Raw genomic sequence first — 26,734 nt, forward strand, 5'->3', positions numbered from 1 at the left:
TGCAAGCTTGTAGAAGGCTTTGCTGTTGCTTATCTCTACCTGTAACTTGCTTTCTTCTCCTAGACTTTTGGGGTTTACATGAAAATGCAGTGTATTTGTCACAAACTGCTAAAACAAGGATACACATGTACTTGTGCTCACTTTGTGCAATTAAAAAATGACCTTCTGGAGAGTTGTAATTTTGAGACAAAGACTGAAGCCTTCCTAAACTGGGTGTAGCACTCTGCGAGGGAAATCCTGTCCTAATTCTCCATATTACGAGTGGTGAGGCTGGGGAGAGTGCACTCCATGTTGTTGTAAGCACTGAGATGCGTGGATATTTACAGAACACTGCTAAGCACTTGAGTTCTAAATTTAGCAGTATCTTTAATTCACCAGCTGTACTATTTATTGGAAAATATTTGGACTACTGCAGGTTCCTTGTTTTTAACTTCCATGCTTGTATGCGGGCTAATGTTAGGGAGACTTCCCTGTGCGCAGATTATACAGCTCATTAGATCTCTGAAATGCCATGAAGTAGCATCTCAGCACAAATGTTTTTCACCTGGCCTGAGGCCTACAGCAAGAACATTTCACACTCGGGATCATAAAAACAAACTTACTAGTTGGGCTTTTTATTTTAAACAAATGAACCAGATGTCTGAAATGCTTCAGAATGAACCCGAAGGCAAGTAGGAGGAGGTTTAATAGCTGTTTGTTTTGGGAGCAGGGGGTATGGGAGAGATCTGCATAATCCCTCAACACCAAGCCCATGGGGTCTGCTAATATATCTGATAATACACCTTACTACTGATTTTGGTCTTTCATGGGTGTGCAGCAAACTCTGTTGCTGCCATACAAGTTAGGGGTCAGTGCTATGTGTTCTTCAGTCCTGTTCTTAAAGCATATGCCTGTGTGACTCTTCTCATTTTAAGTGTAATCACTAAAAGAAGTAGGTGATACTATTACTTACCTTTATTTTTTCCCCTGCCTTTTCTCTAATCAGAGTGAAGCAAGTTCTGCAGTAGTAGGGCTGGTTCATCTTACTACTTTCCACAAGCCTTAGAGTGAAATAGTCTTCTATGTCTTGTGTAATCTCCATCACTTGCTTTAGTGGGAGCATGGTGGATTTAAGTTGGTGTGCGTATTTCTTCAAGCACTAAAACTGTATAAATTAATTGTAGTGAATCTCAGTTTTGTATCTTACTAGGTGCATTGTATGCTTGATGATCCATTGTTTTTTAAATAGAATAAACAGGATTCTTCTACAAACACTATGTGGAGAGGGAAATTAAGACCTGAGCTCGAAGCTTTCAGCAATGTTACAGACTGTAAGTAAAAGTAATGCTCTTTAAGTGGTGATTGCCCACTAGGTTTTGATTTGAACTACTTAAACAGGCAATAATATCTAGTTTGAGCTAGCACGGTCTTAAACTGAATGTGCTAACAGTCATTATTTCATAATTATAGCTGGAGCAAAGGGCTTGGAGTTCATGTGTAAAAGCCTCAGTGGAGCAGGCTTCCTGTTCCTCAGCACTATATGGGACTGTGTCCGTGCTTTCTGCAGTCGTGCTGAGAAGGAGGAAAAAGTCAGGCTTGCACATCACAGGGAGGTGAGAGGTCATGGGCTAACGCTGATAGCAAATTCAAATGCAACTCCAAACATAGATATACATATCCTTTAGCAAAATGATACTTAAATCCTTTAGCAAAATTAATGGAAGCCTTGCCTGTATTTAAATAGGGGTACATTATTTTAGAAAAAGAGAACATAAGTAACAGACCCATTTTGGTATGGGATCAGACACAAGGCACAGCTCATCTGTTCTCCTGTCTGACAAAGATACTTCAAAAGATGGGGGATAACGTCACATCTGTGAGGTGAATGTTTGTCTTCCTCAAGTCTGAAAGACGGATTTAAATCTGGGAGACTGAGACTTCATACTGCTGTAAGCTGGCAATAATAAAAGCTTTAACCTTTGGCATTGGGTTGAGTTCTTCACCTTAGTTTTATGTGGTGATACATTACCATATGACCTGGAAAAACTCTCTTGAGCTTACTTCACCCCTGCTTCCATTGTTTTGAGAAATACGTTTCATAACATCCCCCATCTTCGCCCTTCCTTCTCCTTTCTGGAAAGAGACTTTCTTCCTGATTTAAAAATAAACCCAAACCACCTGATAGTAACTTGAGAAACGAAGGGTAGTATTTCTTACAGACAACAGTTCATTTTGTAAAAGAGTAAAATATTCCATTTCTAAATCAAACTTTATGAAAACAGTTTTAGGCCTTTTTTCTATGTATTTCTTGTCCAAGCTGGACGGATCCTGCCTGTGAAGGAGAAAGTCTGTGCTGAAGTATCACCTTTAACCTCTCTCCAGCACATCATCTGGCTGTGAATTTTGCAAACTGGAAACCACCACCTTAAGCCAGGATATTCTTTTTAGTTTAATTCTGGTGCTTCTGCTTGCAGATTTTTCTCCATCTCACATGGGAGCCTTTGAACAAGGTCTGTTTTTTCAATCAGAGAACTCTGAGTACTTCTTGTTCCCTTTGAGTTCAGAGGATTTGCCAAAACATGTTGCATTTTAAGTAAGAGTCCAAAGGCTGAATTTGATGGTTTAGGCTTTGCTCCTTCCTCATAGGAGCTCTCACATCTGAAGTGTGGGGTTTAGAGTATAAATAAATGTATGGGATGCGGTCTTATTTTAGTAACAGTTCGTATTTTTGTCAGAGCTGTCTCAGTGACCAGCTGGTGTTAGAAAGGTGATGCTTTAGGATCCAAATGCAGTGAAATTGTGGGCTTCGTTATGACTTTTTGCATTTGAGGCAAGTGGACCTAGTATTTATTTTTTTTTTATCACTGGAGGCAATAACAATCCAAATCCTAGTTCTTCAGCCTTAGGATGCTAAAATACAGTCCTGTCTTGCATGTTAAGTGAGGTATGTTCTGTGGACTGTTTTGAGCTCCTTATATTGCTTATGCTTCCTGAGTGTGGAATATTTATGAAACCTGAGTCTAGTGTCCATCTTTTAATATAAAGGATGCCTTCTAGCATATTTTTCTTGTCCTTTTTTTTTTTTTGTGGTTTTCTGGTGGAGTTGTGGCAACCATAATCCAGGCTTGAACACCTCATAGTGTTGAGGCTTTCTTCTAATAAAAACTGACTTACAAAAGAATTGTATAGAGAAAGCTGAGAGATTCTGTAGCTCAAGAAGTATCTTTTTAGTTTTTAAAAAAATCTCTGAATTGTAAATGTTGGAACTAACTTATCTGGCTTCGTTCTGAATTCTAGCATGTGTAGGGGGTAGTGTTGGTCCTTGCCTTTTTTTGTCACATTTGAACTCTTCAGGGAGCACTACTGTTTAAACAGGATTGCTAGACAGTTGTGTAATGATTTTTATAGATTACAAACTATGGTTATAAACCATACTCTTTACCCCCCTTTGGATCAGAAATGTAACTTTATCAATCTAACACTATTTTTCTACTTTTTGTAGAGTACCTCAGAAATCATCAGCACAACAGGGTGCTAGTTAACTGTATACAAAGAGAGGACCCCTTAAGCATAGCATACTAGAATAACCTGGAAATTGGGGTGCTCACCTCTAGTACCTGTCCCCCTGAAATGCTGATGAATAGTTTGATAGTTGCAGGAAGCTTTCTAATTAAAGCACTAATTTAGACTTGACTTGGAATTTTGGAAGGCTTCAAAATAACCACTGCAGATTAGTGCTAAAAAGAGCAAAAGTCCAAATTTTCCTGAAATGCATGCTATCAAGAACCTTTCTGGGCTAAAAGTTGTTAATAATAGACTTATGTTACAAGGAATGCTTAGCCTCCCTGTGAACCTCTTAGCACTGTGGTAAATGTGTCATTTTAAAAGTAGACTGTGCTCTTTTCATTTGGAAGGCAGAACTTTGCATTGCAAGAAACCAGATATTATGTAGTTTCTTTCAGATGTCATAAAGTATCAGTTTAACACTTTCTAAAAAAACTGGTCTTGTAGTTATGCTTGAAGCAAGACTAAGTTGGGATGGGACAGACAATGCTCTGTTAAAACTTGATTGGTTTTGCGTGATGTTTCAATTCTGAAATGTTTCCTGGATGCTGTGGAAAGTGCCAGGAGGCAAAAATCACAGCATCTTTCATCTGGAGTCTAGTAGCAAAACCATCTAGATCTGGAGTTAGTACTGCTGGGGTGATTAGCTGCTTTGGCTTGCTGAAGCAGAGATAATATTTTAAAGGACCTACTTATCCGAATTGGAATTTTGACTCTAGCTAATCCTTTTCTTCTGCTGGGAGCTGGCTAAGTATGTCTTTATGGGATTGCTGGTAATAAGGGCTCCATGTAGCTCTCTGAACAAAGAATAGGAAATAATATGAAGGAACAGAAAAAAGGTAATGACCTACACTCTCATTGGGCAGTATTAGTCCCATAGGCAGAACTGTGGAATTACAACCATCAAGAAACACCTACATTAGTGTTATGGGGAAATCATCTAAAATCTTGTGATCTTTTCTTTATCCAAGATGGAACTTCCAGAGACAGAAGAAATTGTTAGAAGTGTTTCAAACAAATGTAAATTTTCCCAGCAAGATGAGCTGTTGCTGGAACATTGTGTCCTGCAGGATGCAGAGGAGTAGGAGTGGGTTGGAAATGAGTCTGGCTGCCTTGTTCTCTTAGAGCCAAGAAGAGATTTTTTTGAATTGGCTTTATATTCTTCAACAGGACTTTTCATCGCTTTGAAAGTAGGTTGTCAAATTGGATGAGCCTCTGGCATCCTCCAGTTGACTGTGGGGGAGAATCTGTATTTTTAGTATTTTTCCCAAAAAAGACCCTGGTGACATCACTGAGGAGATGCAGAATTTGTGGCATGCGCAGTTTTTTCTCTGCCCTTAATTTTGGCAGAGGTGTTGCAAGGCATTACTACTTGCGCCTAAAATTTAAGAAATAAAACCTCAAAACCTCTTTTCTTCAATAGTACTATAGAAATAAAATAATAAAGCCTCTCTTCTTTAGTACCGTACAATAACAAAGTGCATTCTTCTCAGACTTAAGAATATTTGTGTTGTACCACGGAACGTTAAGTCGGAGATAATGGTGATGCTGATTCCATCACAGCTCATTCTCAATCTCTGAGGAATGTTAGCTTTGGCTTGCTGTTATATTTGGAGTCTTTTTGTATCCCGTTCATTTTATTCCTCTCCATTAGTCTGTCTTTTAGCAATGAAAACAACTTCTCTACCTCCACCTCTCTCACCTCCCACCCCCTAGCTTAGGGCCATCCCAGTAAAATGAAGTCTTTTCCAGGACAGAGGGAGGCTAATGCCTTTTGTCATGCATATTTGTCTTGGATGGCTCAGCTTTCTCACTTCTTACCTAATCAGGCTCCATTAAAGGATGGTGTGCTAAGGAAAGGATGGCCGTAATCTTGTAGGACCTGATCCAATTTGGACCTCCAGGAGCTGCTATTATTACCTTGAGGCTTGGAGGGTCTCAGCAGCTGAGGCAGGCAAGTTCAGACACTACCTGTCTAGTGTTGGTGACGGCAGAGAGATGCATGTTTGGGTGTGCTTGTGGCTTGCATAGGAAGCAGGGCATGCAGTTGCAATGGCAGACAAAACTTGATTGTACTAAGAGCTGTGCTGTGAAGCAGCTGAAGAAATGCAGCAGGATCCACGTTTCCTAACAAGGATGGTCAAAGGGTTTTCCTATTACTGAAAATCCAATTAGTTTGAAGTGCCAAGCAGTTTGAGAGGGATTCAGCCTGATGAGTGTAAAGGGCATTATAAGGAGAGACCGGAAAAGAAAGTTAGCTGCCTTTAAACGATTCTGAGAAGAGCATGGCTGGAAAAAGTACGTAAAATGAACAGCTTACTCTCTATGTGGGTACATTAAATACATACCACAGTAGAGGATTTTGAAACAAACAAGAAAGCTACCCAAAAATGCAAAAATACCATGAGGAGCTTTCTGTAGCGTATGGAAGGTAGAAGGTATTCAGGGTCAAGGTCTTGTAAGACTTGAAAATACTGTAGTACAGATATATTAACGAAGCCTTAAAATAACAACACAGTGATGCTAGAGTGACCTGTAAAAGTCTCCTGTTTACTAATTAATAGCCAATATTAGCGAAAATAAGAGAAGCAATTCCTTGTGGAGCATCAGTAACTCAGCACCAGGGAGCTAGGCCTTTGGCTGCTGAGGCTGCAGGGCAGGCCTCACATCGCTTTGTGCTTGGTTGGGCTGGTCAAAGGGGTATGAATTGGAAAACCAGGGCTAAAAGTGTTCAAACCTTGCTTTGGAAGGGGAGAGCTAATTCCTAGCTACAGGATAATCTGTTTGGCTCGGTGTGGAAAATGCTAATGTCATCTAGCTTTCCTATTATTCTCTCTGAACCCGTAGCTGGGCAGGAACCTCAGTCAGCAGTGTCAGCTTCCCACAGCGTGCCCACACAGGCATTTGTGTCCAGTTCATGGCAAACCAGGCCGGGGAACTGATCCAGCTGGAAAACCTTCTTTACCAGAGAAGAGGAAGTGTTTTTTTTTTTTTTTTTTTTTTTTATCCAGCTGTAAAAATGCCTTGATTTAGTTCTCTGTAGTAGCACAAAGACTTGTGCCATGCTGGGGGTGACAAATAGCCAGAGGAGGCAACGTGTTGGCAGTTGCATAGCTGAGTGGTGGTGGCTAAGGCATGTCAAGGTATATCAAAGTGCAACCTAGAACAGCTTTCATCTATAAAATGTGGAACTGGCTTCCAAAGCATGCTTCTGATCTGAACTAAAATTCATAATCTTAGTTTGTGCTTAGTATTATATTAGTATAATTGATTAGTGTTACCTTTTCATTGAGAAATGAAATGCCCTGATGGGAGGAGCAGTAGAACCTCTTTGATGGAGCATGTCTCATTTTAACACAAAATGAAATACAACTGAGTCGTTACAATGAGAAGCATTTTTGGGGTTCTCCATTTTGCTTGTGTTCCAGAAGAGAGCACAGCACCCCCAGAAAGGGCCTGAACAGTTGCAGCTCTGGAGTGTTACTTTCAGCATCTGGCAAGGTTTAAAAATGTGGATGGTAATTCAGTTTGAATCTGAAAGCGCTGTGCCTCCCCATTATCCTCTCATGCAACTGAATGTGTTGGCTTGTTAACTGAAGATTAATACTCCTGCATCTCTTTTCTTATTTTACTTGGTGTTATGCACACTTAATTTTCCAGTGAAATGTTTGAAGATTAGAAGAACTAGGCAAAATACAAATACATTATTATAGTTAACCGATCAAAACCTTGTTCCTACTCTGTTTTTGATAGCTTTATTGGATTTGCTTTCTTTCCTTTGTGGGGAAAAACTCAAAAGCTTGATGCTTAGTAATTAAACACCTGCTGAACTTTTCAGCTGTTTCTTTATAGTAGCCTCTTAGCTGCAGAAATCCTAATCCTCAAAATGAATTTGACAGCCTTTGTGCCAGTTACTGAGTTCCTTGGTTTCAGTGTATATTCAGTCTGTATAAAGACAATTTTTGACCTCCGGTCAGCCTTTTTTCCACTTTTATTGGGGAATTTCTAGATCTAGTTGAAACTTGACCAGATTTAAAAGGGACATAGAAGTCCCTTTGCATTATAATACACTGTACCGTTTTGTTTGCACATTTGTCCTTCAACTTGCTTACCATTTCATGAATCACACTTTCCATGGCAGATGCGTACTTTGGAAAGGGTTCATGTAATTTTTACCACAGAACATGAACTTGTGCTTTTGATATTTGACTTGGTGTAATTTCAGAACAAGATGTGGTAAATATTTCAAATCTTTGGGTGCTTTCCGGAAAGATGGGATATATTCAGTAAAAGTAGACCAATGGAGACTCCAGAAATCTGGGTAGCATGTATTGTAGATGAATGTTTGTAAGCATTGTGTCTTGTAGTAAATGAAGCTAGGCGTAAGTGAGGATGAAAGATGAACAGAAACTAAGATTTTCTGGGGATAGCTCTGAGGCTAATGGGAGACCAACACAACTGACAAGGTGAAATAATGTATGGCTAGCATATGAAATCATATTTGAGGACGTACTCAGAGGCAACAGGCTTAAAAGATAATCTAACAGTATCATTAATACCACTAATATCTTAAAGTTTAAGATGGGTTTAACTTGGGTCATGGACTCAAGTGATTTTTTTCTCTTGCTACTACCAGTTATTTAATTAGTCATTAAGGAACAGTGTGGAAACAATGCAATATTTTACACAAACATTCATTTTAAATGATTTTCTAGTATTCTTCTACTATAGATCTTAAAATCTAGCAAAGGAAAACAAACTTCTCAAAGATTTATTGTGTTGTTTGAAGTTGGCAGTGTATGTGTATAGATTCCTTTAATTCCACGAAGATAAATTTGGTCATGGAACACTCAACCAGTTTGTCATGAGTTGGGTAAAGATGTTTTTGGTAATGCAGCAAGGTGATGTCACTGGAGAAACCGTGATTAATACTGGCAGAGACGTTGTTTGGAAAGCTACATAGGTTTGGAAGCTAATTTGAGGATGTTGAGGATAGGAAGAAGCAGCCAGTGAACTTAGCACTCATCGTATAAATGACTGCTCATAGAACAAAGGTACCTAAGCTTTTGTCTGTGATGTTTTACATGTATGGTAATCCATCCTGCATTCTAACTTAAGATCTGATATTTGCTTAGATAGCAGTTACAAAGTCTTTATTTAAAATAACAGTCAATTTGTTAAAAGTAGCTGATGGTATGGAAAGTTGATGGAGCACTTGAGCTACCCACCGCTCTGCTTGCCTTTAAAAAGGGTTTAGTGATGAAACAAAATGGTATAAATGTCTGAACATACAGAACAGAATGGTAAGTATCTACATGTTTCATAGGCTGTGCTAGATAATACTTTAGTCGTAGCTTAAATGAGGGAAGAAAGTTTGTCGTCTTAGTCCAAACACAAGTTCTGTTATGACACCACCACTAATTGTGATGTAATCAATAACTCTTCTGACGTTTCTTTTTCTGCCTCAATTTTACAGAGAAGCAGACATGATACATTGACATCATTTGGAAATGAACTTTGGCAATAAAATGGAAGCATAAATCTCGACTGTTAACCAAAACAGAAATGGCTCACGAGTATTGAAACAAGACACTGAAGAACCTCTAACGCTTCCCTGTGAGCAGTGGAAAAGGAACAACTACAATGGTAACACTAATAACAGAAAAGTTGCAGAACCAGAGCTTGGATGATCTGACGTGTAAGACGTACAATATTAACCTGGTAAGGATGTATGAAAATAACATGTAAATATGAAATGCAAAGTAGTTCAAAGGTACATGTATCTCAAAACTGCACAACAAATTCAAGAGTGTAGATCAGTCAGAATTCAGCCATTTAAGTTAGGAATGCCTTGTGATGTGGATGAAAGTTTTAAGGGGAAAAATGAAATTTCAGTGTGTGGTCCTTTCTGGAGAGATGCTTTCTTATTGTAATAATCGTTTAATCTTAGTTTTGTTTATTTAAATGGCTGAAACCCTGTGTACTCAAAAGAACTATCAAAGCTTTTCATGAGTCTTTTTTCTCCAACAACACAAATACTAGTATTTGTTCAAGCTTTCTTCATTTTATGTAGGCAAATACAAGATACTTGACAACATTTAATCACAAAAATCAGTGACCACTGTGTAGGTAGCAATCAGCACTAGGCGAAAGGAGAACAGATCTGTTGAAAGCAGCTGAAGTGAAAGTCAGGTTGCTGACTACCAGCCTGACCTACACCAGTAGATCTTTGCTGTTGAAGGTGTCAGATGGCTGGTTTGCTCTGAGAAGTTATGTAATATTTACTGCTTGTTTCTGCTGACTTTTAATTTGTGGGTCTGCTATTCAAGCATAGCACTCAGACCATAAGGAATCTATTCTCTTTGAGTCTGATTTGTGAGATGAGAGAATCTATGCTTCAGAGGGAGTTTAAAGAAAGTGCAAAGTAGTCTTCCCCTTAATCTTGTGTTTGTACCTGAGAACCATGAGATCATATTCTGCATGTAATGCAAAGCACTGTAGCACTGCATTCGCCTCACTAGCCTGCTTTCATGGACTTCAATTGCAGTTTTGCAGATCCAGCTCTAGGGTACCAATTGAACAACAACACAAGTACCTCTAATTCTTAATGTGAAGTGTTTAACTCCTTGTCTGTGTTAAAGAAAAGCACCCATGTTTTGTGTGCACGCATGTAAAAACTGACACAAAAGTAAGGATGTCTAATAGCATACATTAATCAAAGTATTTATTTTTAAAGCTTGAACAGCTCCACTAAGGGTTCTTCTGATAACTTGGTTTTAGTTTCTTCACCCTGATCTTCACCCTAAATATGTACCGTTCTTGAAGGCATATGTAAGGTCTTGAAAAGAGGGTAACTCTTAAAATAGAGATGCTTGCTCAGCTTGCATTCATTTCAGCTAGCATGATGAGGCACTTGAGATACAGTTTGTAGGGGAATTTGCTGTCTTCCTGAGCTGGCAATTTTGTGTTATTTCTAGCTAAATGCTAGGCCTAGATGTTGGCAAGTGATGGCCTGTATCCATGTGCTTGTCTCTAAAACTGTAGTGGCAGCTTGTAATTTCTAGCTGAAGTTCACACGGTGTTGAAAAAGAGCTACATTTCTACTGATGGTCACTGCAGGTTTTCCATCAGAGGCTTGGAAGGGCAGAGAAAGCTTTTATACCATATAGAGTCTATACAGGATTGTTGTCATGCTGTCACATGTTGTGACTTGGTTTTTATTCCTGTCCTTATCCCTATTTAAAATTAAAAGAGGGAGAAAAGCAGGGAGAACATCTGGAGTGGAATGGCAAATGGTATCTTGTCACTGACTTCATCCTTTCCCTTCCTCCTTCTTGTCCCTATTTTAAACCACCAAGGAATTGCTTTTCTAAATGCTGTATTCCTAGATGAAAATGCCCTCTGAGGCTCGGGATAGGTTCTATCTCTACACAATGGCAGCTTGAAAAAGTGTGGAAATTGCAAGGTGAGGTGTGAAAATGCAGGAGCACGTGTGAATGAAGTTGAACAACTAGGTTGCTCCCTACAAAAAAGGATTCATAGGAGCAAATGATGACTTCTTGAATAAAACCTGAACTGAAATATGGTCCAAGTGCACTTCTTTCCACTAGTAAAGGTTATTGTTAAATTTTAATGGGGGGAAGTTATAGTGTGTGTGTGGGGAGGTGAATCAGCTCTAGCACACTGTACTTTTTAGAAGAAACTACAGCATTAAGATGAATGTACTAATTGGAGTAGCAACTTAGAGCCATTCCTTAAATGGTCTTGCCTGCACCTTTCATTACGTGTACTGGCACAAAGTTCTGTGGGACACTGCAGTGAATCACCTCTTGAGCTGATTGAGCATTACGAGTAACCTCTCTTGGGTTAATGTTAACCCTTATCAGTTCTGTGCTCCCTTTCACAGTGTATCTGTACAAGTGCATATCTTGGCATAAGTAGAGAAAATAGCTGGGGAAAAGGGGAAACTGAAAACGTCGGTTTAAGCTGACTTGAAATGACCCTGAAACTAAGTCTAGACTTAGGCTTGGGAGCCTACTTGAATTCTCAAGTTTCTGGTGGTCTCAAAGACCTTTCAGTACCCCTGGAAGACTTCATTTATTTTTTTTTTAATCGTAAACTCAGATAGGACAAGCTTCGAGAACAGCTTCTCTGCTGTGGGTGGAGTAGGTTACTCCACTGGGGGTAACTGATATGAAGTTGTTACAGCTTAGACTGTTAGAACTCAGCAATATAAAGAACCTGAAAATGATATTGTGGGGTGCTAAATACAAAGGAAGTCAGTATTAGTCTTGTGGAGGTGTGAAGGAGATTGTTTCATTGAACACATGCTCTGATTCACCCTGATCTGGGGGACTTCTAAGGCTCTGGCATGACTTTTTCTCTTCCTGTGCACTTTTGTGAGAACACAGAAAAGACTGTTATAGATTAGTTTTCATTATGAGTTAGGTCTTTGTAAGAGTGAAAAACTCTCCTAGCTGCATGAAGTATTTCACTAGTTCATGCAAAGAATAAAAAATTGCCTTTCCCTTGTATCCACCTGTATGAAAAACAAAACTTCTTGTATTCAGACAGAGGGAAAAATAGCAAAGTAATATAGTTCATAAGTTAATTATAAAAAACAAAATTGCTCTTTCCAAGCTGTTTGCTTTCTAGCTATCATTCTCTATAAAGATAACATCCCTGGAAGTGCTCAAGGTCAGGTTGGATGGGGCCATGGGCAACCTGATCTAGTGGGTGCCATTGGTGCCAGTAGCAAGGGGTTGGAACTGGATGGGCTTTAAGGTCTCTTCCAACCCAAACCATTCTGTAGTTGTATGGTAACATATGTGGGACATAACACACACAGTTGTGTAACCTGTACGTTGACCAAGTATCTTTCTTTACCTGTTGCCTGAGTATGTTGTAAAATACCAACTGTAGCTTCTCTTACTCCTCTGTTAACCAACATAGTAATTTTCCAAGGCAGTATAACACATTTGATCAGTTCCTGCTCATTTATGTTGAACAGGCTTGTACTGCACCTGCCTTTGGTGTGTGTAGGGGGAAAAAGACGATTGCATTTCCTGCTGTAGAAGCAGGAAGGTGCTTTTGGGGCATTAGGTTGTCTTAAGCTTTTATCTGAAATAAGCATTGTAGCTGAAACGAAGTGGAGCAGTATCCATGGTTGGTTGATCAACTCAACACTAAGATGCTCTGAAAACATGTTGTGGCTTTCACGACTTGACAGCATCATGAAGTCAAACATTTCCAGACAAGCATTTGTGGAAGGAAGAAGCTCTACTGTAAATCCCCCTCTGTGCATGTGAATCTTTATTTTTAATTTTTATGAAGCTGATTTATCTTGAAAGACTTAAAATTAGGATAACTGCCTTGGATGGAAGGTCACTGGTGGAAAGATGTGAGGGCTGGGTCAAAGATGTGACTTGAATTCTTCTTCAAATGCTGATAATAGGTCAAATGCTTCTCCTATCTGGTCGTATATGGAAGGTGTTTGGTAGAAATGGAAGTCTGATGTGTAGCCCTGTCACATCTGTGTGATGGTGGTTAAATTAGTACTTGAGTAGTAAACTCTGGCTTTCCTGTGGTTTAGGAAGAATGCCAACAATTTGGAGGAGTTCCAAATGTACTCGGGAATTGCAGAAAAATGTGTTGAAATGACTAATTTTAAGGTTATGAAGATCAAACTAACTCTAAGGGTAGAACTGGCTGTAGAGGTCTTAATACAGGTGGTTGGAGTGCATGTAGAAGAATAGCCTGAATTACTTCTGTTGCAGTTGTTGCTAGCAAAGCACACTTTCATATTACTAATCTATTGTATCTATGTACCTCTTCCACTTACTCAGTTCAATACTAGGGTGTTCTTTGGTTAAAATATTTAACTTTAAAAAAAAAAACTGTCATGGAAGTCATACAATGCATTCCCATCTACTTTGAACATAATCTCTCCAAACATAAGGGATTCTACTTCTAAAGAAGCACTTTGAGACCTACCTCCTTGTATGAAGTAATCAATTCCAGCCTCAAGTGAAGCTTGTGGATTCGTTGTTCTGTATCTATAAACTATCTTAATCTGCTTTTGGGGGATTTTGAGGCATCACTTAAAAAAAAAAAAAGTCAAAAAGCAATTGTTGGAAGATGAACATGCATAAGCTGAAGTCTATCAGGAAAATGACCTGGTTGAATAACTTAACCTTATTCTAAAGAAGCTGTCCTGTACACGGAACTTAATAGACTTCCCTATTGCTTTGTGACCTCTGCTTATCTCTTCTCCAGAATAATCATAAAAGAATAAAAAGACTCTTCATTCAGGAAGCTTCGAGTAGACCTTAACACACATGAGAGTGACTGGGGGAAGGTGGTGTGTATAGCCAATCCTGGAGAGCTGATAAACTGGTTCAGTGCCCCGTTGCAGTAAATCTAGTGAGATGTCTGCCATGTTCTCTACAGATAAGAGGTTCCTAACTGCAATAAACAACTTATAGCCTTATGGGTTCTACTCAGGTGTGGACTCCCAGACATCGTTAAAATACACTAGCAGATAACGCTTCCAAGTATTTTTAGTTTCAGCTCTCAAAAGCCAAGTATATATAAGGGAGATTCTTCACTTACAAGGGACTGACTAAAGGGAGAACTTCACTGCCTCAAGTTTGTACTGGAAATGATGCACCTTCTCCCTTCTCTGTGTACAGTGCCACATGGGACACTTAATGAGGCTTTTTGGTTTCAGTCTCTAAAGAATTGACACTTAGTAATTTAACAGGGTTCTGTGTAAACACTCGCATCACAGAACAAATTGTAGTTGCAACGCATCTTACAGAACTGAGGACTGACTTCCCTAGAAGCTGATGAGAAATAGCTCTAAGGATGGAGTTGTTGGCAATTAAAGAACATTGCAGCCATTCCCTGTACTACAGCTAGTCTGAGTGTATGTGATCCAATTTAGAAAGGATTTGATAAAAAATGCTTTTTTTCAACTGTCAGAGATGCAGTGGAGTAGTCTTTATTTGTTGGACAAGGCTTTTTAAGGTGTTTGGAGAGCAGCAAATAGATACCTGAAGAGGACCTTGTTAAAGATGTGTTTGGTTGAAAGTCTTTGTAAAAACTAAATAGCAATTTAATGACTGCCACACAGGACTGTCTTCAGGGTTCTTTTCTTTCTAAACATCCAAGATCTTAACCTTAATTGTTAAGGATTGTTTAAAAGACTGTGCACACAGGCTAGGTCATTCTTATTGTCCTTCTCTGTGTGGTTTGAGGTGCAGTAACTTTAAGACTTCTCAACATGGAATCTGGTCCCAAAAAGGGATTTTCCCTAGCTATAATCTGGTAGTTGAGTAGATTGATCTGAGAAAACTGGAGAGGGAGAAGTTTACTGAATAACCTCTTGTTGAAGTATCTCTAATTTGGCTTTGTCCTTCGGAGATGGCTGAAATGCAGCTATTACTGTTATCTCAGTGTGTTCTTGTTCTGCATGCTATCCTTGTAGCTGTTTAAATTGTTGTTAGCTTTATTAATGTTTGTACTATATAACTGGCAATGACAGTTAAGAAAGGCAAGATAGTAAAAGTGATAGCTCCTGCTGTCAAGTTCCCTACTTAAATCATCTGAGAAAGGCTAACCAGCTGCAAATCCAATGGAGTTCCAGATTTTTGCTATGTCCTTAAAGTATTTTTCTAAAACGGAGCATTTGTAGATGCAAGTTAAAAGTTCTGCAAAATAGCTTTTCATATATGCAACTGTTGACAAGAAATAAGATTAAAAATCTGATTGCTGTCTGTCCTTTCATCAGTTCTTTCATTCCCTACCTCTAAAACATAACCACCAAGGGAATATAGCTATAGCTTAGTGTCTGTATGTTATATGAGGAATTCAAGGATTTAAATACATCACTGGTATTCAATTTCTTCTTACATAGCAAGAAAGAAAAGCTTTGTAGCCCAAGGATGCTTGTTTAAAAATTAACTTTGTATGTGGAAAGGAAGTCTGTGGATAATACTATCATGTTCTTTGGCTATAAACTAAAAATAAGGTTTTACATAAAATGTGTTGCTCTATTAAGTAGTGTTCTACCCATCTCGAGTTGTTGGAGGGGAGTAAAGAATGGTCCTTGGGATCTGATGGGGACTGAAGTGCTCTAAATAAAATAGCTCTCTTTATAAGAGGCCAGAAAACAAGCTGCTTGCTTGAAAAATCTGGGGTCTCTAGGAGGCTTTTGTGTGATGTTTTCTAGGTGAAATTAGTTAAGATGGAAAGCATTTTGCATATGAGCCTGTGTTACTGTACAGGTGCTACTGACTAAGCTTAATCTTAAATTTTGATGGTCTTTACACACAAATCTTGTTTTAAGTTATGGCTTTTACAAACCATCAGAAACTCAGCCTGCAAAAGATGAGTTTTGGACAGGAAAGATTCTTAAGGCTTTTATACCTTAAGAAATTAAGAAAACACTTTGAAACATCTTTCTGATTTTAAGAACACTTAAAATGCTAGTAAAGCCTGCTTTGAATAATGTTCATGGTGGGGACCCTTAGTAGTTTCAATCTTTAATTTAGATATGTGTCCTTAGTTTAAGGTGAAGTATTTTGTAATTCATCCTTAAGATGGAACATGGAAACCCAGTTGTCAAATTGTAGTTTCATCTCCATTGAAATGAGAATTGAATCAGTGCTTTTTCATTGAGGGTGAATTATCTATCACTCTTATTTTTGAACCTTGTATACGTGGGCTAATGTTGCAACTCTCAAAACAGTTTGCTTAGGATATTTTCATAATGTATTCTGATTTCACTTAGATTTTACTTAGATCTGCTCTTCAGGAATTCCTTTAAGAGAACCAGCAAAACCCAGTCCTTTTAAGGAGGGTTGTTAGAGGCACATATAGGGAAACTGAAAACTGCATGCGTTTTCCTTGAGGTGTGTATGCTGACTCTTTCACACAGTTAAAACTCTTTTTCTGATTGATTTCAGTACTCATCTGAGAAGCTGAACAAAAGTGGCAGCTTGTTCCCTTTCGAAATCAACGGTAAGTTCTTCAGAAACCTTAGCTGTGTTTTACTGAGGTAATTGGTATAGCCAGCAGCCTTTCTTTTGTAAATAAGGTGAGGGGGATGGAGCATGCTGTTGTAGAGCCTGCTGGTTTAAGCTGGTCTCTGAACAATGCTGGGAATAGCTGGTTGTTAGTTTTGTACTTGTGATCTGCTTTGCATAGTAAAAGCCCTCGTAACACGTTTTTGTTCAATATCTGCTATGGTGTACAGAAGCCCAGCAATGCTGTTATTCATGCGAAACATCCCTTCAGGCTTCTCTGCTGCAAGAAAACTCACCTCTTTACGCACCTTCTTGTGTGCTTTGCCACACAGAATATCTGTCTAGCATGATGCAAACCATAAGCTGAAGTCCAGTGCCTTGGGAGAAGTGTATCTAGCTCCCCCACCCACTAAGCACCCCTTTGGTCCTATTAAAATAAGAGTAAATTTTACCTAGCAAAACCAGAAATGCTATTACTGATATCTGAACTTCATACTGCCTTATAAAGGGATGGATTTGAAGCTTTGCATGTTCCGTCCTGTCTTTAAGCATGGACGATTTTTATTTGCTGCATGGGATTCCCCTTAAAATGTGACGCTTGGTTATGTGGTGTTCCAAAGGGAAATGGTACTTTATCTTAAAATAGCACTTTTGGTGCCATGTAAATGATTAGAACACATGCGCAGCTTCTGACTTTTTACAGTAAACTTAAAACCAGCTTCCCAGCCTAGAAGAAAGCTTCCTAAGGACTTTTTCAAAAAAATCAGGCCAGTCCAAGCTAACAAATCATCCTACAGTAGATACAAGGAGTTTCAAACAGTATCTGGATCCCATTGTGTTGGCTATTTTACTTGCATTGAATTATGGATGGTCCCTGCCTTGAAGAGCTTACATGCTTAAGGCAAAGCACAGTATGTGGTTGTACCCATCTGAAAGAATGGAGAAGGAAGGACAGAGGAATTCTAATAAAACATGTTGTTTGAATAGGCCAGCTGTCTGCACAGTTAAATGATTTTGAGACAATAGGGTGTTCTTTAAATAAGATCCAAATAAACAGGATAATCCATGACATACTTTGGGCATGGAACATGTACAAGTATTTGGGTTTGCAGTTTTTAAAGCCACTCAGCGTATCTTTTATCTGTTGATTATTCTAAAAGTTGGTTTGGACAGCCAACTGTAAAAAAATAAAATATATATTAATAAAATCTAATATTTCTAGGTTTTTAAAATAGGCCTAGCAAACCTGATATTTTAAATAATATTCTTTCTTTAGGCCTAGGATAAGTGAAACTTTCTTGGCTAATTGGTTTAAATTAGCAAATTTGCTAACCAAGCATGAAACGTTGCTAACTGGCCAACAGTTTTGCTGCTTTTCAATTTACAAATCCAAAGTCTGCTGCAGTTCTTCTTACACTTCATTGTATAATGTGGAGGAACAGCTGTAAAATGTGCCGAATGTTCTCAAAGAAATGCTTTACAAAAGAGTGAGAGGCTTCGCTGGCAGACTTCTTTTAACCCAGCACTGCCACTTCAGATGAGAAGCTGTGCACAGTGTTATGTCTGTATTCACAGTAAAACTTGCAGGAGGTTCTTAAGGGATCCTTGCTTTATTTTATGCATTGAAGAAAGATTTTTTTCCTGACACTTTGAGTATGAGCAAAAAAGGAAATACTCTGCAGTCTGAAATAACTTTATACTGTTTCTAATTTAAAGAAGAGCCATTCACACTGTGGGATGTGAACGCTTGTCTCTTTGGAACAATTCTATTAGTAAGGTGTTCTTAATGGAAAAGCATTACAGCCAAATGAAGGACAGCAGTCTATGAACAAATTACCCTGCTCCTTTAAATACAAAAATAAAAATCCCTGATGGGGTTTCACAAGGCTCATTAATCCACTTTGGTTATGCTTTAGGTTCAATGCTGCAGGCTTTAGTTATGGTACATGGTGTGCACTAGGAACCAGGTTAGGAAATTAACTTACTTATTGAGGAAAAACAGTGCTTTAATCCTTCAATGTACAGCAAAAAGAATTAACAGGTATACTGGGTTAGTTCCTGAAATACTTTCTACCTTTTGAAACCGTTTTGTAATTATATTCTGAAATTTGGATGAAGGCCTGGGTATTTGTGGCTTATGTTTCTAAACCTGAGTTTGAGTCACAGTTTTACGTAAACTATGCTTAAAATGAGTGGTCTTCTTCCTTCCCTTTTTCACCCATATCTTTCTCTTGCTTTTAGAAGACAGTCCTTGGAAAGCTTTAAATGGGGGTTGCCCAATCCAGACTGACCCAACGAGGAATTCGGCTTACCCTTTCCCTGTGTGCCCCTTCAGCACCGGCCCTGCCAGTAATGGTGGCCTGCAGTGGCAGCAGGAACCCTCCAGTACGTCGATGGTGTCAGGATGGATAAGCGAATTAAACCTGAACGAAAACTCGGGTCAGCCCTTGGCCCCGCCGACGAAACGCCATTGTAGGTCCCTCTCGGAGCCAGATGAGCTGGCTCGCTGCCGCTCGCCCTGGAAACCTGGCAATTCCAAGGTTTGGACTCCCGTGTCAAAGAGACGGTGTAACAGCGGCGGCAGCGCTACCTTGCAGCGCTGCAACAGTCATGGAAGCGCGACCTTGCAGAGAAGCACAAGCATCAGCCTGCCCCAAAACATACTGTCGCTCAATAACGTCTTCACCATCACCAGCTTCAATACATCACCAGTACCCAGACCTTCCTCAGCCAGCAGCGGGTTTGTGGACAGCAGCGAGGGAAGCACGAGTTCGAGTACCCGCTGGAATTCCGGAGGGCCTTGTGACTTTAACCCAAGGCGCCGCCTCTCCCTCTCGCAGGAGCACATCACTGAGACGGGAAATCTCTTGCCTTCAGCCAACAGCACTCCCACCTCCACCCCTGAGCTCAGCCGGCGTCAGGGCTTGTTGAGATGCCGCTCTCAGCCTTGTGTCCTGAACGAAAAGAAAAGCCGGCTAAAGCGCAGACGGGAGGAGGATGTACGATGGAACAGGCCATCGTTAGACTTTTTTAAAATGACACGGGTGAGATTTTACTTTACTCAGTGTGTGTGTGAAAGGAGATGTTGCAGAAAGGTTATCTGTAGATAAACCAGACTAATTTGTAGCTGTTCCATTTGCTTGGGTGTTAGTACTGATACACACTAACTTCAGCAGTACAGCAGGGTTCTTACATTTGCCAGTGCTGTGCCCAATAGTCAATTACTTAATCTTTCCTGAAGTCCAGTCTGCTCAATATAAAATATACGGAGCTATGAAAAAATACTTGAAGCAGAGGCCGAAGAAAAATGGCTTTTTTTTTTAAGATGCAAGAAAGCCATGGGGAAAGTTAGGCCACAGTGTTCCCAGAGAACAGCGTACAATGGTGTGTTATCTTGGTGCAAATCCATTTGGTTAAGCCTCCCAGTATGGTGTGAGTAATTCTATTGACCTAAGTAAGAGCAACTAAAGACTGTATTAGAGAATTAACTTTAAGAAACTGCTGATAACCAGTCAGAAATGAAAACAGTGGTCTAATATATCAACTGTATATGCTCCAGTTCAATAGAGGAGTGTTTTACTGTAGTTACTTTTACATGAGGGGAGTAGAGCTCTGAGTAGAGATGCTGATTTAAAAAAAAACAACTTCAGTTTGTGCCTGTACTTGCAATACAAATACATGTGCACAACTCAATTTTCAAAGCTTGTGTCTACAGAGTTAAGAGGTGTAAAATTGAGTCATGTTATGGTCAAAGAACGTTTTGCACTTGAGTGTGTAGCTCCAACTGCCTTCAGTAGAGACCATATGGGAGGCATTTGAGTAGTCCTCTTAAGAGAGCTGTTGCACTAGTGGTGAGGAGACAGTTTGCAGAAGTAGCAATAAAAATGTAAGGAAGAGAAATAGTTCTTCACCAGTGTCTCTGCATTTGATGAACCGTGCTTTAAAGCAAAACAAACTAGCACTGGATCACTGAATAGAGTGGCTAAAATGTCTAAACTGTGGTACCTGGATATTAGTAGCCTTTACGTAAGAATGTCTGGGGAGAAGTACTAGTGAAATATTGAACTGTCTACTGTGGAGTGTTCACTGAAGTAGCAAATTTACTTCTACTTCACTTAGCTAAAAGTCTGCATGACAGCATCTGTCCTTCGCTTCTACCTCTGTAAAACAGTTTCCTTAATAGCTTAAAGGACTTTCTTCTTTGGTAAGCAATGCAGAATGAATAAACAAGAAGCTTGTTTGTTGGCAAGGTTGGTAACCAGTTCTGTTCCAGATATGCCTAGACAACGTTCTAGGTTTTGGTCAAGATGCAAGTGTGCTAGTTAGGTCTTATGTGTTTCTTTCTGTTAATCACCATTGAGCTTAGGTTGATAATCTGCTCCAGAAATATTAGTGGATCTGCCTTTCAAGTTGCCTTTCTGCTCTAATGCAGATTCCTTTATTTAAACTGATTATAAAATTTAGAAATTGCTGCTCTCTAGGCTAGATGAGCTTGAAGAATGCAAGCAGCTATAGAGATATTCAGTGTTTCAAATGTTTTGTTTGTCCAGATGTTATGCTTTCTAAATCCATACGCTACTGTATCTGGAGAAGACCTGGTATAGTCCATGTCTATAGAAAGTTTTTTTAGCTAATTAAGTTTGCTGCTGAGTTTAAGAGTACATGAGACTAATATTCATGCATTCTTGATCACTTTTTGCTGTCAGACCTATTTTGAAAGCTGTTTTCATGATAAGTTGAGTATTTTATGCAGCGAAGTTCACTCTGGTGTCAAGGCTCAACAGGGTTTTTGGTTGCTTCAGTAGAATTTCAGTAAAATCTTCTTATAAAGATACTGCTATGTACCTAATCAAAAGCACAAAGTATAGTTTTGAAAATGAATTATTTAAAATGAGCTAAACACTAATGAAAATACTTCTAAGAACTAGGCAAGTGCTGAACATATTTCAAGCAAAAATTGAATTAAGCTTTCAAGAATGTTCTAGAATAGCAGTTTACTGAATCTTACATTGTTATAAATTTATCTTTCATAGCCTGCGTTTTCCATACCCAAACTCTTGGCAAATGTATATGCTTTGAAACTTAAATTGTAGTCTTAAACATTTCTATATAAACTTTAACAAAATTACTGTTGTGCAAATTATTATAAGCCAATACCACAGAAGACTTGCTATGAAGTGTCATATAAGGAGATGTAGATGTGTCCTACATCTGCATGTAGCTCAGTGAAGGACAGGACTACGGTAAGGAGAAGTTCAATAAGACCTCTTTCATGTATTTTGAGGGCTCCTTATTGTTTCCAAAAATACTACTTCTGTGATTTCAAATTCACTTCTAAGTCAGTTTATGAAATACCTACCTGAAAACAAGTGTTCGTAGGGATTTGTGCTCTATGCTTTATTGCAAATGTTTTGATATCCTCATATCTTTGTAAAAGCAGAACTTGTCAAACATTTACCCAAAAAACAGGTCAGTAATCAGGTAACTAGTATTCCTTGTGTGTAAGTCATAATTGACCCATGTTCTTGTAGATTTGAAGGTGCAGAGAAAAGAGTGCAGTACATGGCAGTGCACTACTGGATCCACAACTGTGAAGAATATTTTTTTGGGTCTGCAGCCATTTCTCCCAATGCTATTTGAGTCCTGAGAGGCTGGCATTAGAACACCTGCCAAAATTGCTCAAGGTTTCTGAGCTTGTAGTAGTCTCAAATCAGTATGTATCATATCTAAATGACTTACCTAAAACTCAAGTAAGTTCTGTTGTTGGGGCATGAAGTTCTTGAATAGCTGTGTGTTTAGGTGAAGCTTGACAAAATAAGTCTTTTTCTAGCTGAGGTCTAGCAAACATACTGGCTATCAAGCTGGATTGACTAAATGTACATGCTAGAAAAAACAAAATAAGCTAATTGTGGAAGCCAGGTTTGCTATTTCTAAGCTTAAATAGAGCTCCTAGGTGAGTAAACTCATTAGTCTGCTTCAGGCTTCTACACTTGTTAACGACTTTCTTCTGGTATTGCCTCTTTAACATTCAATTTTATGTTACCATTTAAAAAGGAAAGAACAGGTAGCTCCTAATAAACAGCTTTCTGCGTTCCTTAATATTTTTTAAGTACCTTCCCACTTTGCTGTACCCCCTCTGTTTTAGTTTATGCTCTTTTGGGAAAAGAATACCATGTCTTAAATTAAAAAAAAAAAAAAAAAAAAAAAAAAAACTTATATTCAAGAAACAAAATGATCAGATGGGCTGATGACCAGCATTGTACAGCCCTGTTAAATTCTGGAAGGATCTTATTCTGGATTTAAAGCTGAAAATAAAAATCTGTACAACTTCAGGCTTACTAGAATATGAAGACAGCTGTAAAAACAAGCGGGAAAGACCGGTAAATGATGAAAACAGCTATCACATTGTTTCAGTCCCTAAGGACTCAAAATGACAATTCAATTGGTGTGCTACAGTAGTTGTATGTATGGGTTGTGGAATAGTTGTACACTGTATATATGCCTATTCAGCATTTGTTCACAACTGCCCAAATAAGAGGTTGGCTCTAGTGTTAGGTACTTGGTCCTCTCTCTTTGCAGCAGGAATATGATCACCCTGATGCCTCAAGATGTCTGCATGGCAAACAGGAGCCTCTCTGGATGTTCATTCTTCTGCAGCTAATAGCCTCTATCACAGAGATTGTTGCAGAATAAGTGAAGGTGGAGTTTAGACAGGTAACTGCAGTTGGAGAGAGAAACCTTTCTTTACTGGAAGGAAGAATTCTCCTCCAGAAAACTGAGCTTTTTTCAGATGTTCAGCTTTATGTAGATGTACATCTGTTGATCCTTTTTAGCAACAATGGAAAGAGGTGTGAGAAAGAACAGCCAAGATGTTGCACGTACTTTTCAATATATAAACAAGTTTTCTTGTGATAGTGATGTTTTATTCTGTTTCAGATCAAACACAGAATAGTTTGAAGACTTTCTTTTGTTTAACATACTTGTGCACTTCTTCCCCCAACCCTTAGGCATGGAGTTGCTTTCTATCCCAAAAAAACCTATGCTTGGTATCGTGCTTAAACCTTTTAAATGTGCTGTCTGAAGTGGTCTTTGGTTTGTTTAAATTTTTACTGGGATAAAGACAGCTGGCTTGTATTAAAGAGTAGTTTCAACAATTCAGTTGCATGGCATCTGATGCAGTAACACTGGATACCTTTTAAACTAGGCAGGGTTGGAGTTGCAGTGTCCTATGTACAGTCAAATGTTGCTGTTTTGCTTATTTGAAGGCTAGCTTTCTTGTAATATCTTCAGGCATAAATTGCAATTATTTTAACTGTGTTGAAATAACATGAAATAACTACTGGCAAATATGATTGAGGATAGCTTTTAAATTCTCAAATTAAGGTGTAGAGTTTTTTAGTCTCAACAAGCCTAATTTTTACAAGATTCCAGACATTAATGCCACTCCTTTATGTATATAAATCAGTCCAGGCCCGGTAAGAAAAGAGTACCAAGATATTCATATACTCTAACCTTTAACAAATAGTGTGGCATGTTGTGCTTTTAGTCGTGGTCAAAAATGTAAGCTGGAGATGGTGTTAGTGGTTTTTAGCCAAACTGCTGCCATACCTATTCAGTGCCCTTCTGTCCTCCTCCAAGGAGCAGTACTGATTTGGGAAGAGGAGGTGGTGGAGATGAGAAGAGATAAGACAAAATAGAAAGCTTTAAGGGGTCTCTAAACAGTGAAAGACCTCGGGCTGAGGTTGTTTAGTATTTTCCTAGCATCAGGACGCTTCTGAGTTCATAGAAATGCTTTGACGTGATCTGGATTTTATACTAGTGACTTTTCTAGGTACAGGGAAAGGCCCGAAGTGCCACGCCAGGTCAGACTAAATTCTGTGTAGCCTGGCATCCTGCCTGATGGATAACAGCTGCTTTGAGGCATGTGGGAACAATGAATGTGCAATGTGATACTTCCTCCAGCAAGAGGGCCTGGCTTCTGCCAGTGTGCATCCTGGGGGCTCCGAAATGTGCATCAGTGGTCCGGTCTGAGACCCACTGATAGATCCATTGTCTGTCAGCAGTTTTGTTTTTAACCCTTTGTCTTGGATCTGCAATATTCCATAGCAGTTTTTTTTGTAAACTCTTGTTTATCCATCCTGTTCTCCAAATGCTTTAAGTGTTTTTTCTTGGAGTATAAAATCTTGAATCACTGAAACACTTGGATAACTTAATTCTTAGAAGTCAAAATTAAATTGCTTCTGCTTTATGGTTATTTATGGTTCTGCTTTATGCTTCATTTTTGGAGATATAATGACTTTGTGAATCTACAAAGCTGTGGTTTTCTTGTAGAAAACCTGGGGGATTTCTTGTAGAAGGTAGCACTGGAGTCGTAAAGATGTGTCAACTTTGTCTGAAACAGCAAGACCAGTATCACTTGTAGAGCAAAAGTATGAGGCTAAAGAGACTAGTTGATAGCAGTTTTGATACACTTTAGTGGTATCAATTCATCTGCCTGGCAATAGTTTGGTTTTCTGTTACCTTTTGAGGCCATTGTAATGGTCATTAAGTGGACAGGTAGATGAATTAGCCAGGCTGTGGCCTCACACTAAACTTAAGCAAAGCTCTGAAGCATTCGCCTGGATTCTTTGAATTCTTGTTGTGTAGAAAATTTCCAGGTATGCGCTGTTAGGCATAGTTACAATAGCCTTGTTCACCTCAATTCATTTTGTTGTAGTGTAATCTGTGTTCTCAAGCTGCACAAGTAGCTAGAAGTAGAATTCAAGTGTGGACATAAAAAGCAAAATACCACATGTGTGAATAGTGTAGTGAAGTAACTGCTAGCAGGGTATCCAGGGAGTCAAGCCTCAATTGGTTCAAGTAGGTTAAGTATTGGCTTATGAAGTTCATTCAGATTGCATTCTTTAAATAGTAAGCATGTTGCTTTAAATAAACCTTCCTTTGCTTATGTAAAGCTCATCTCTTATAGCCTCCTGTCAAAATAGGAACAAACAGGTTATTTAAGGTGGGTATATTTTCTACTTGTAGAAACTGAAGTCAGCAAAGGCTGTTCTCTGCCTGGCATGCTACATCCATATAGTGTGATTTAGGGGAGGTGTTTAATATGCTTGCAACTCATTTAAACTCTTGCAGTGCTCTTGTAATACTGTCTATCTAGTACAGCACTTCATGGTCTGAATATAGGTCTCATTTCTACCTGCTGCCAGCACTTTGCAATTTGGTGGTTGTGTTGGAACATACCACTGCTTCTCAAACAAAATGGGTGGTGGATGTCCTTGCACTGTATGGCGTGTATCTTCTGACTTGAGGCAATCTGGAAGGCCTTGGCTCTTGGAGTATGTTTTATGGGAAATATAATACAAATGAGTTGTGTAGGAAGGGATTGGACTGGGGTTGGTTGGGATCAGCAGAGTGACAGCAAATCTAAGTCTGTAGTGTTAGCTAATTTGCCAGTATTTTCCCTTTTTATAAGATTAAGCTGTAAATAAAGCAGTTAAGCCAGGGACAGATTTTTGGTTCTTGTTTGAAAACTTCAAGGCACATCTAGGAATAAGCATTAACCTCATATTTGGGAGAAGAAAAACAGCTAATCCTGGCCTACCTTTGTTTTAAAAAATGGTTCTGGGGCCTTTTTTCTTTCCCCACTGTGGTAATAATTTCTATAAGTGATCATAAAACAAGGAAGCAAAAGATGATTGCCATTTCAAAGGCATGAAGTAATTTAAGCTCAAAAGTCAATGGTCTTGCTCAGAGGGAAGGAGTTAGGTGCCAAAGTTGTCCGGCTGAGTAAATCAGTAGTTGAAATCCAGGTTGTATAATTCTAGGTATAAACTTAATATATAGCCGAAAAGTAATATTCAGCAGCGGACCTCGAGGAAAACGTGTTTTTACTGTTTTTGTTCTATATACGATGTTGCCCAAAGTGCAGGGGACCAAGTACATCAACTTGTGCCAAGTTTAAATGTTTTTCTCTTTAACAGCAGCCTTGTGACTTGGAGGACCGATATCTGAATGGAAATGGATTCAATAAACTACTAGTAGGTTTTCTAAGCTTCAGTAGAGTGGAAGCAGACTGCTGCTATGCCTGCAGGGTTTTGAATAAGGAAATGCAATTCAGCTTCTGCTAGAGCTTGGTCAAGGTATTATTCATTGTAAATGAACTT

At 39.0% G+C, this 26,734-nt stretch overlaps 1 protein-coding gene across 2 annotated transcripts in view; it reads left to right on the forward strand.

Moving 5' to 3' along the window:
- The window catches only part of FAM53A (family with sequence similarity 53 member A), a 68,854-nt gene that overhangs the window by 11,755 nt on the left and 30,365 nt on the right, over window positions 1–26,734 (forward strand). Inside the window, exons 2-4 of one of the 2 annotated variants that reach the window (XM_084286679.1) lie at window positions 9,020–9,264; window positions 16,512–16,566; window positions 18,813–19,615. In XM_084286679.1, the coding sequence (XP_084142805.1) occupies window positions 9,187–9,264; window positions 16,512–16,566; window positions 18,813–19,615 (936 nt within the window). In that variant the 5' untranslated portion in view covers window positions 9,020–9,186. The remainder of the gene's footprint in view (window positions 1–9,019; window positions 9,265–16,511; window positions 16,567–18,812; window positions 19,616–26,734) is intronic. The other variant, XM_084286680.1, reaches the window with a different exon arrangement.

This window comes from Netta rufina (genome assembly GCF_964035555.1).
Source record: "Netta rufina genome assembly, chromosome: 4".
NCBI lineage: Eukaryota > Metazoa > Chordata > Aves > Anseriformes > Anatidae > Netta > Netta rufina.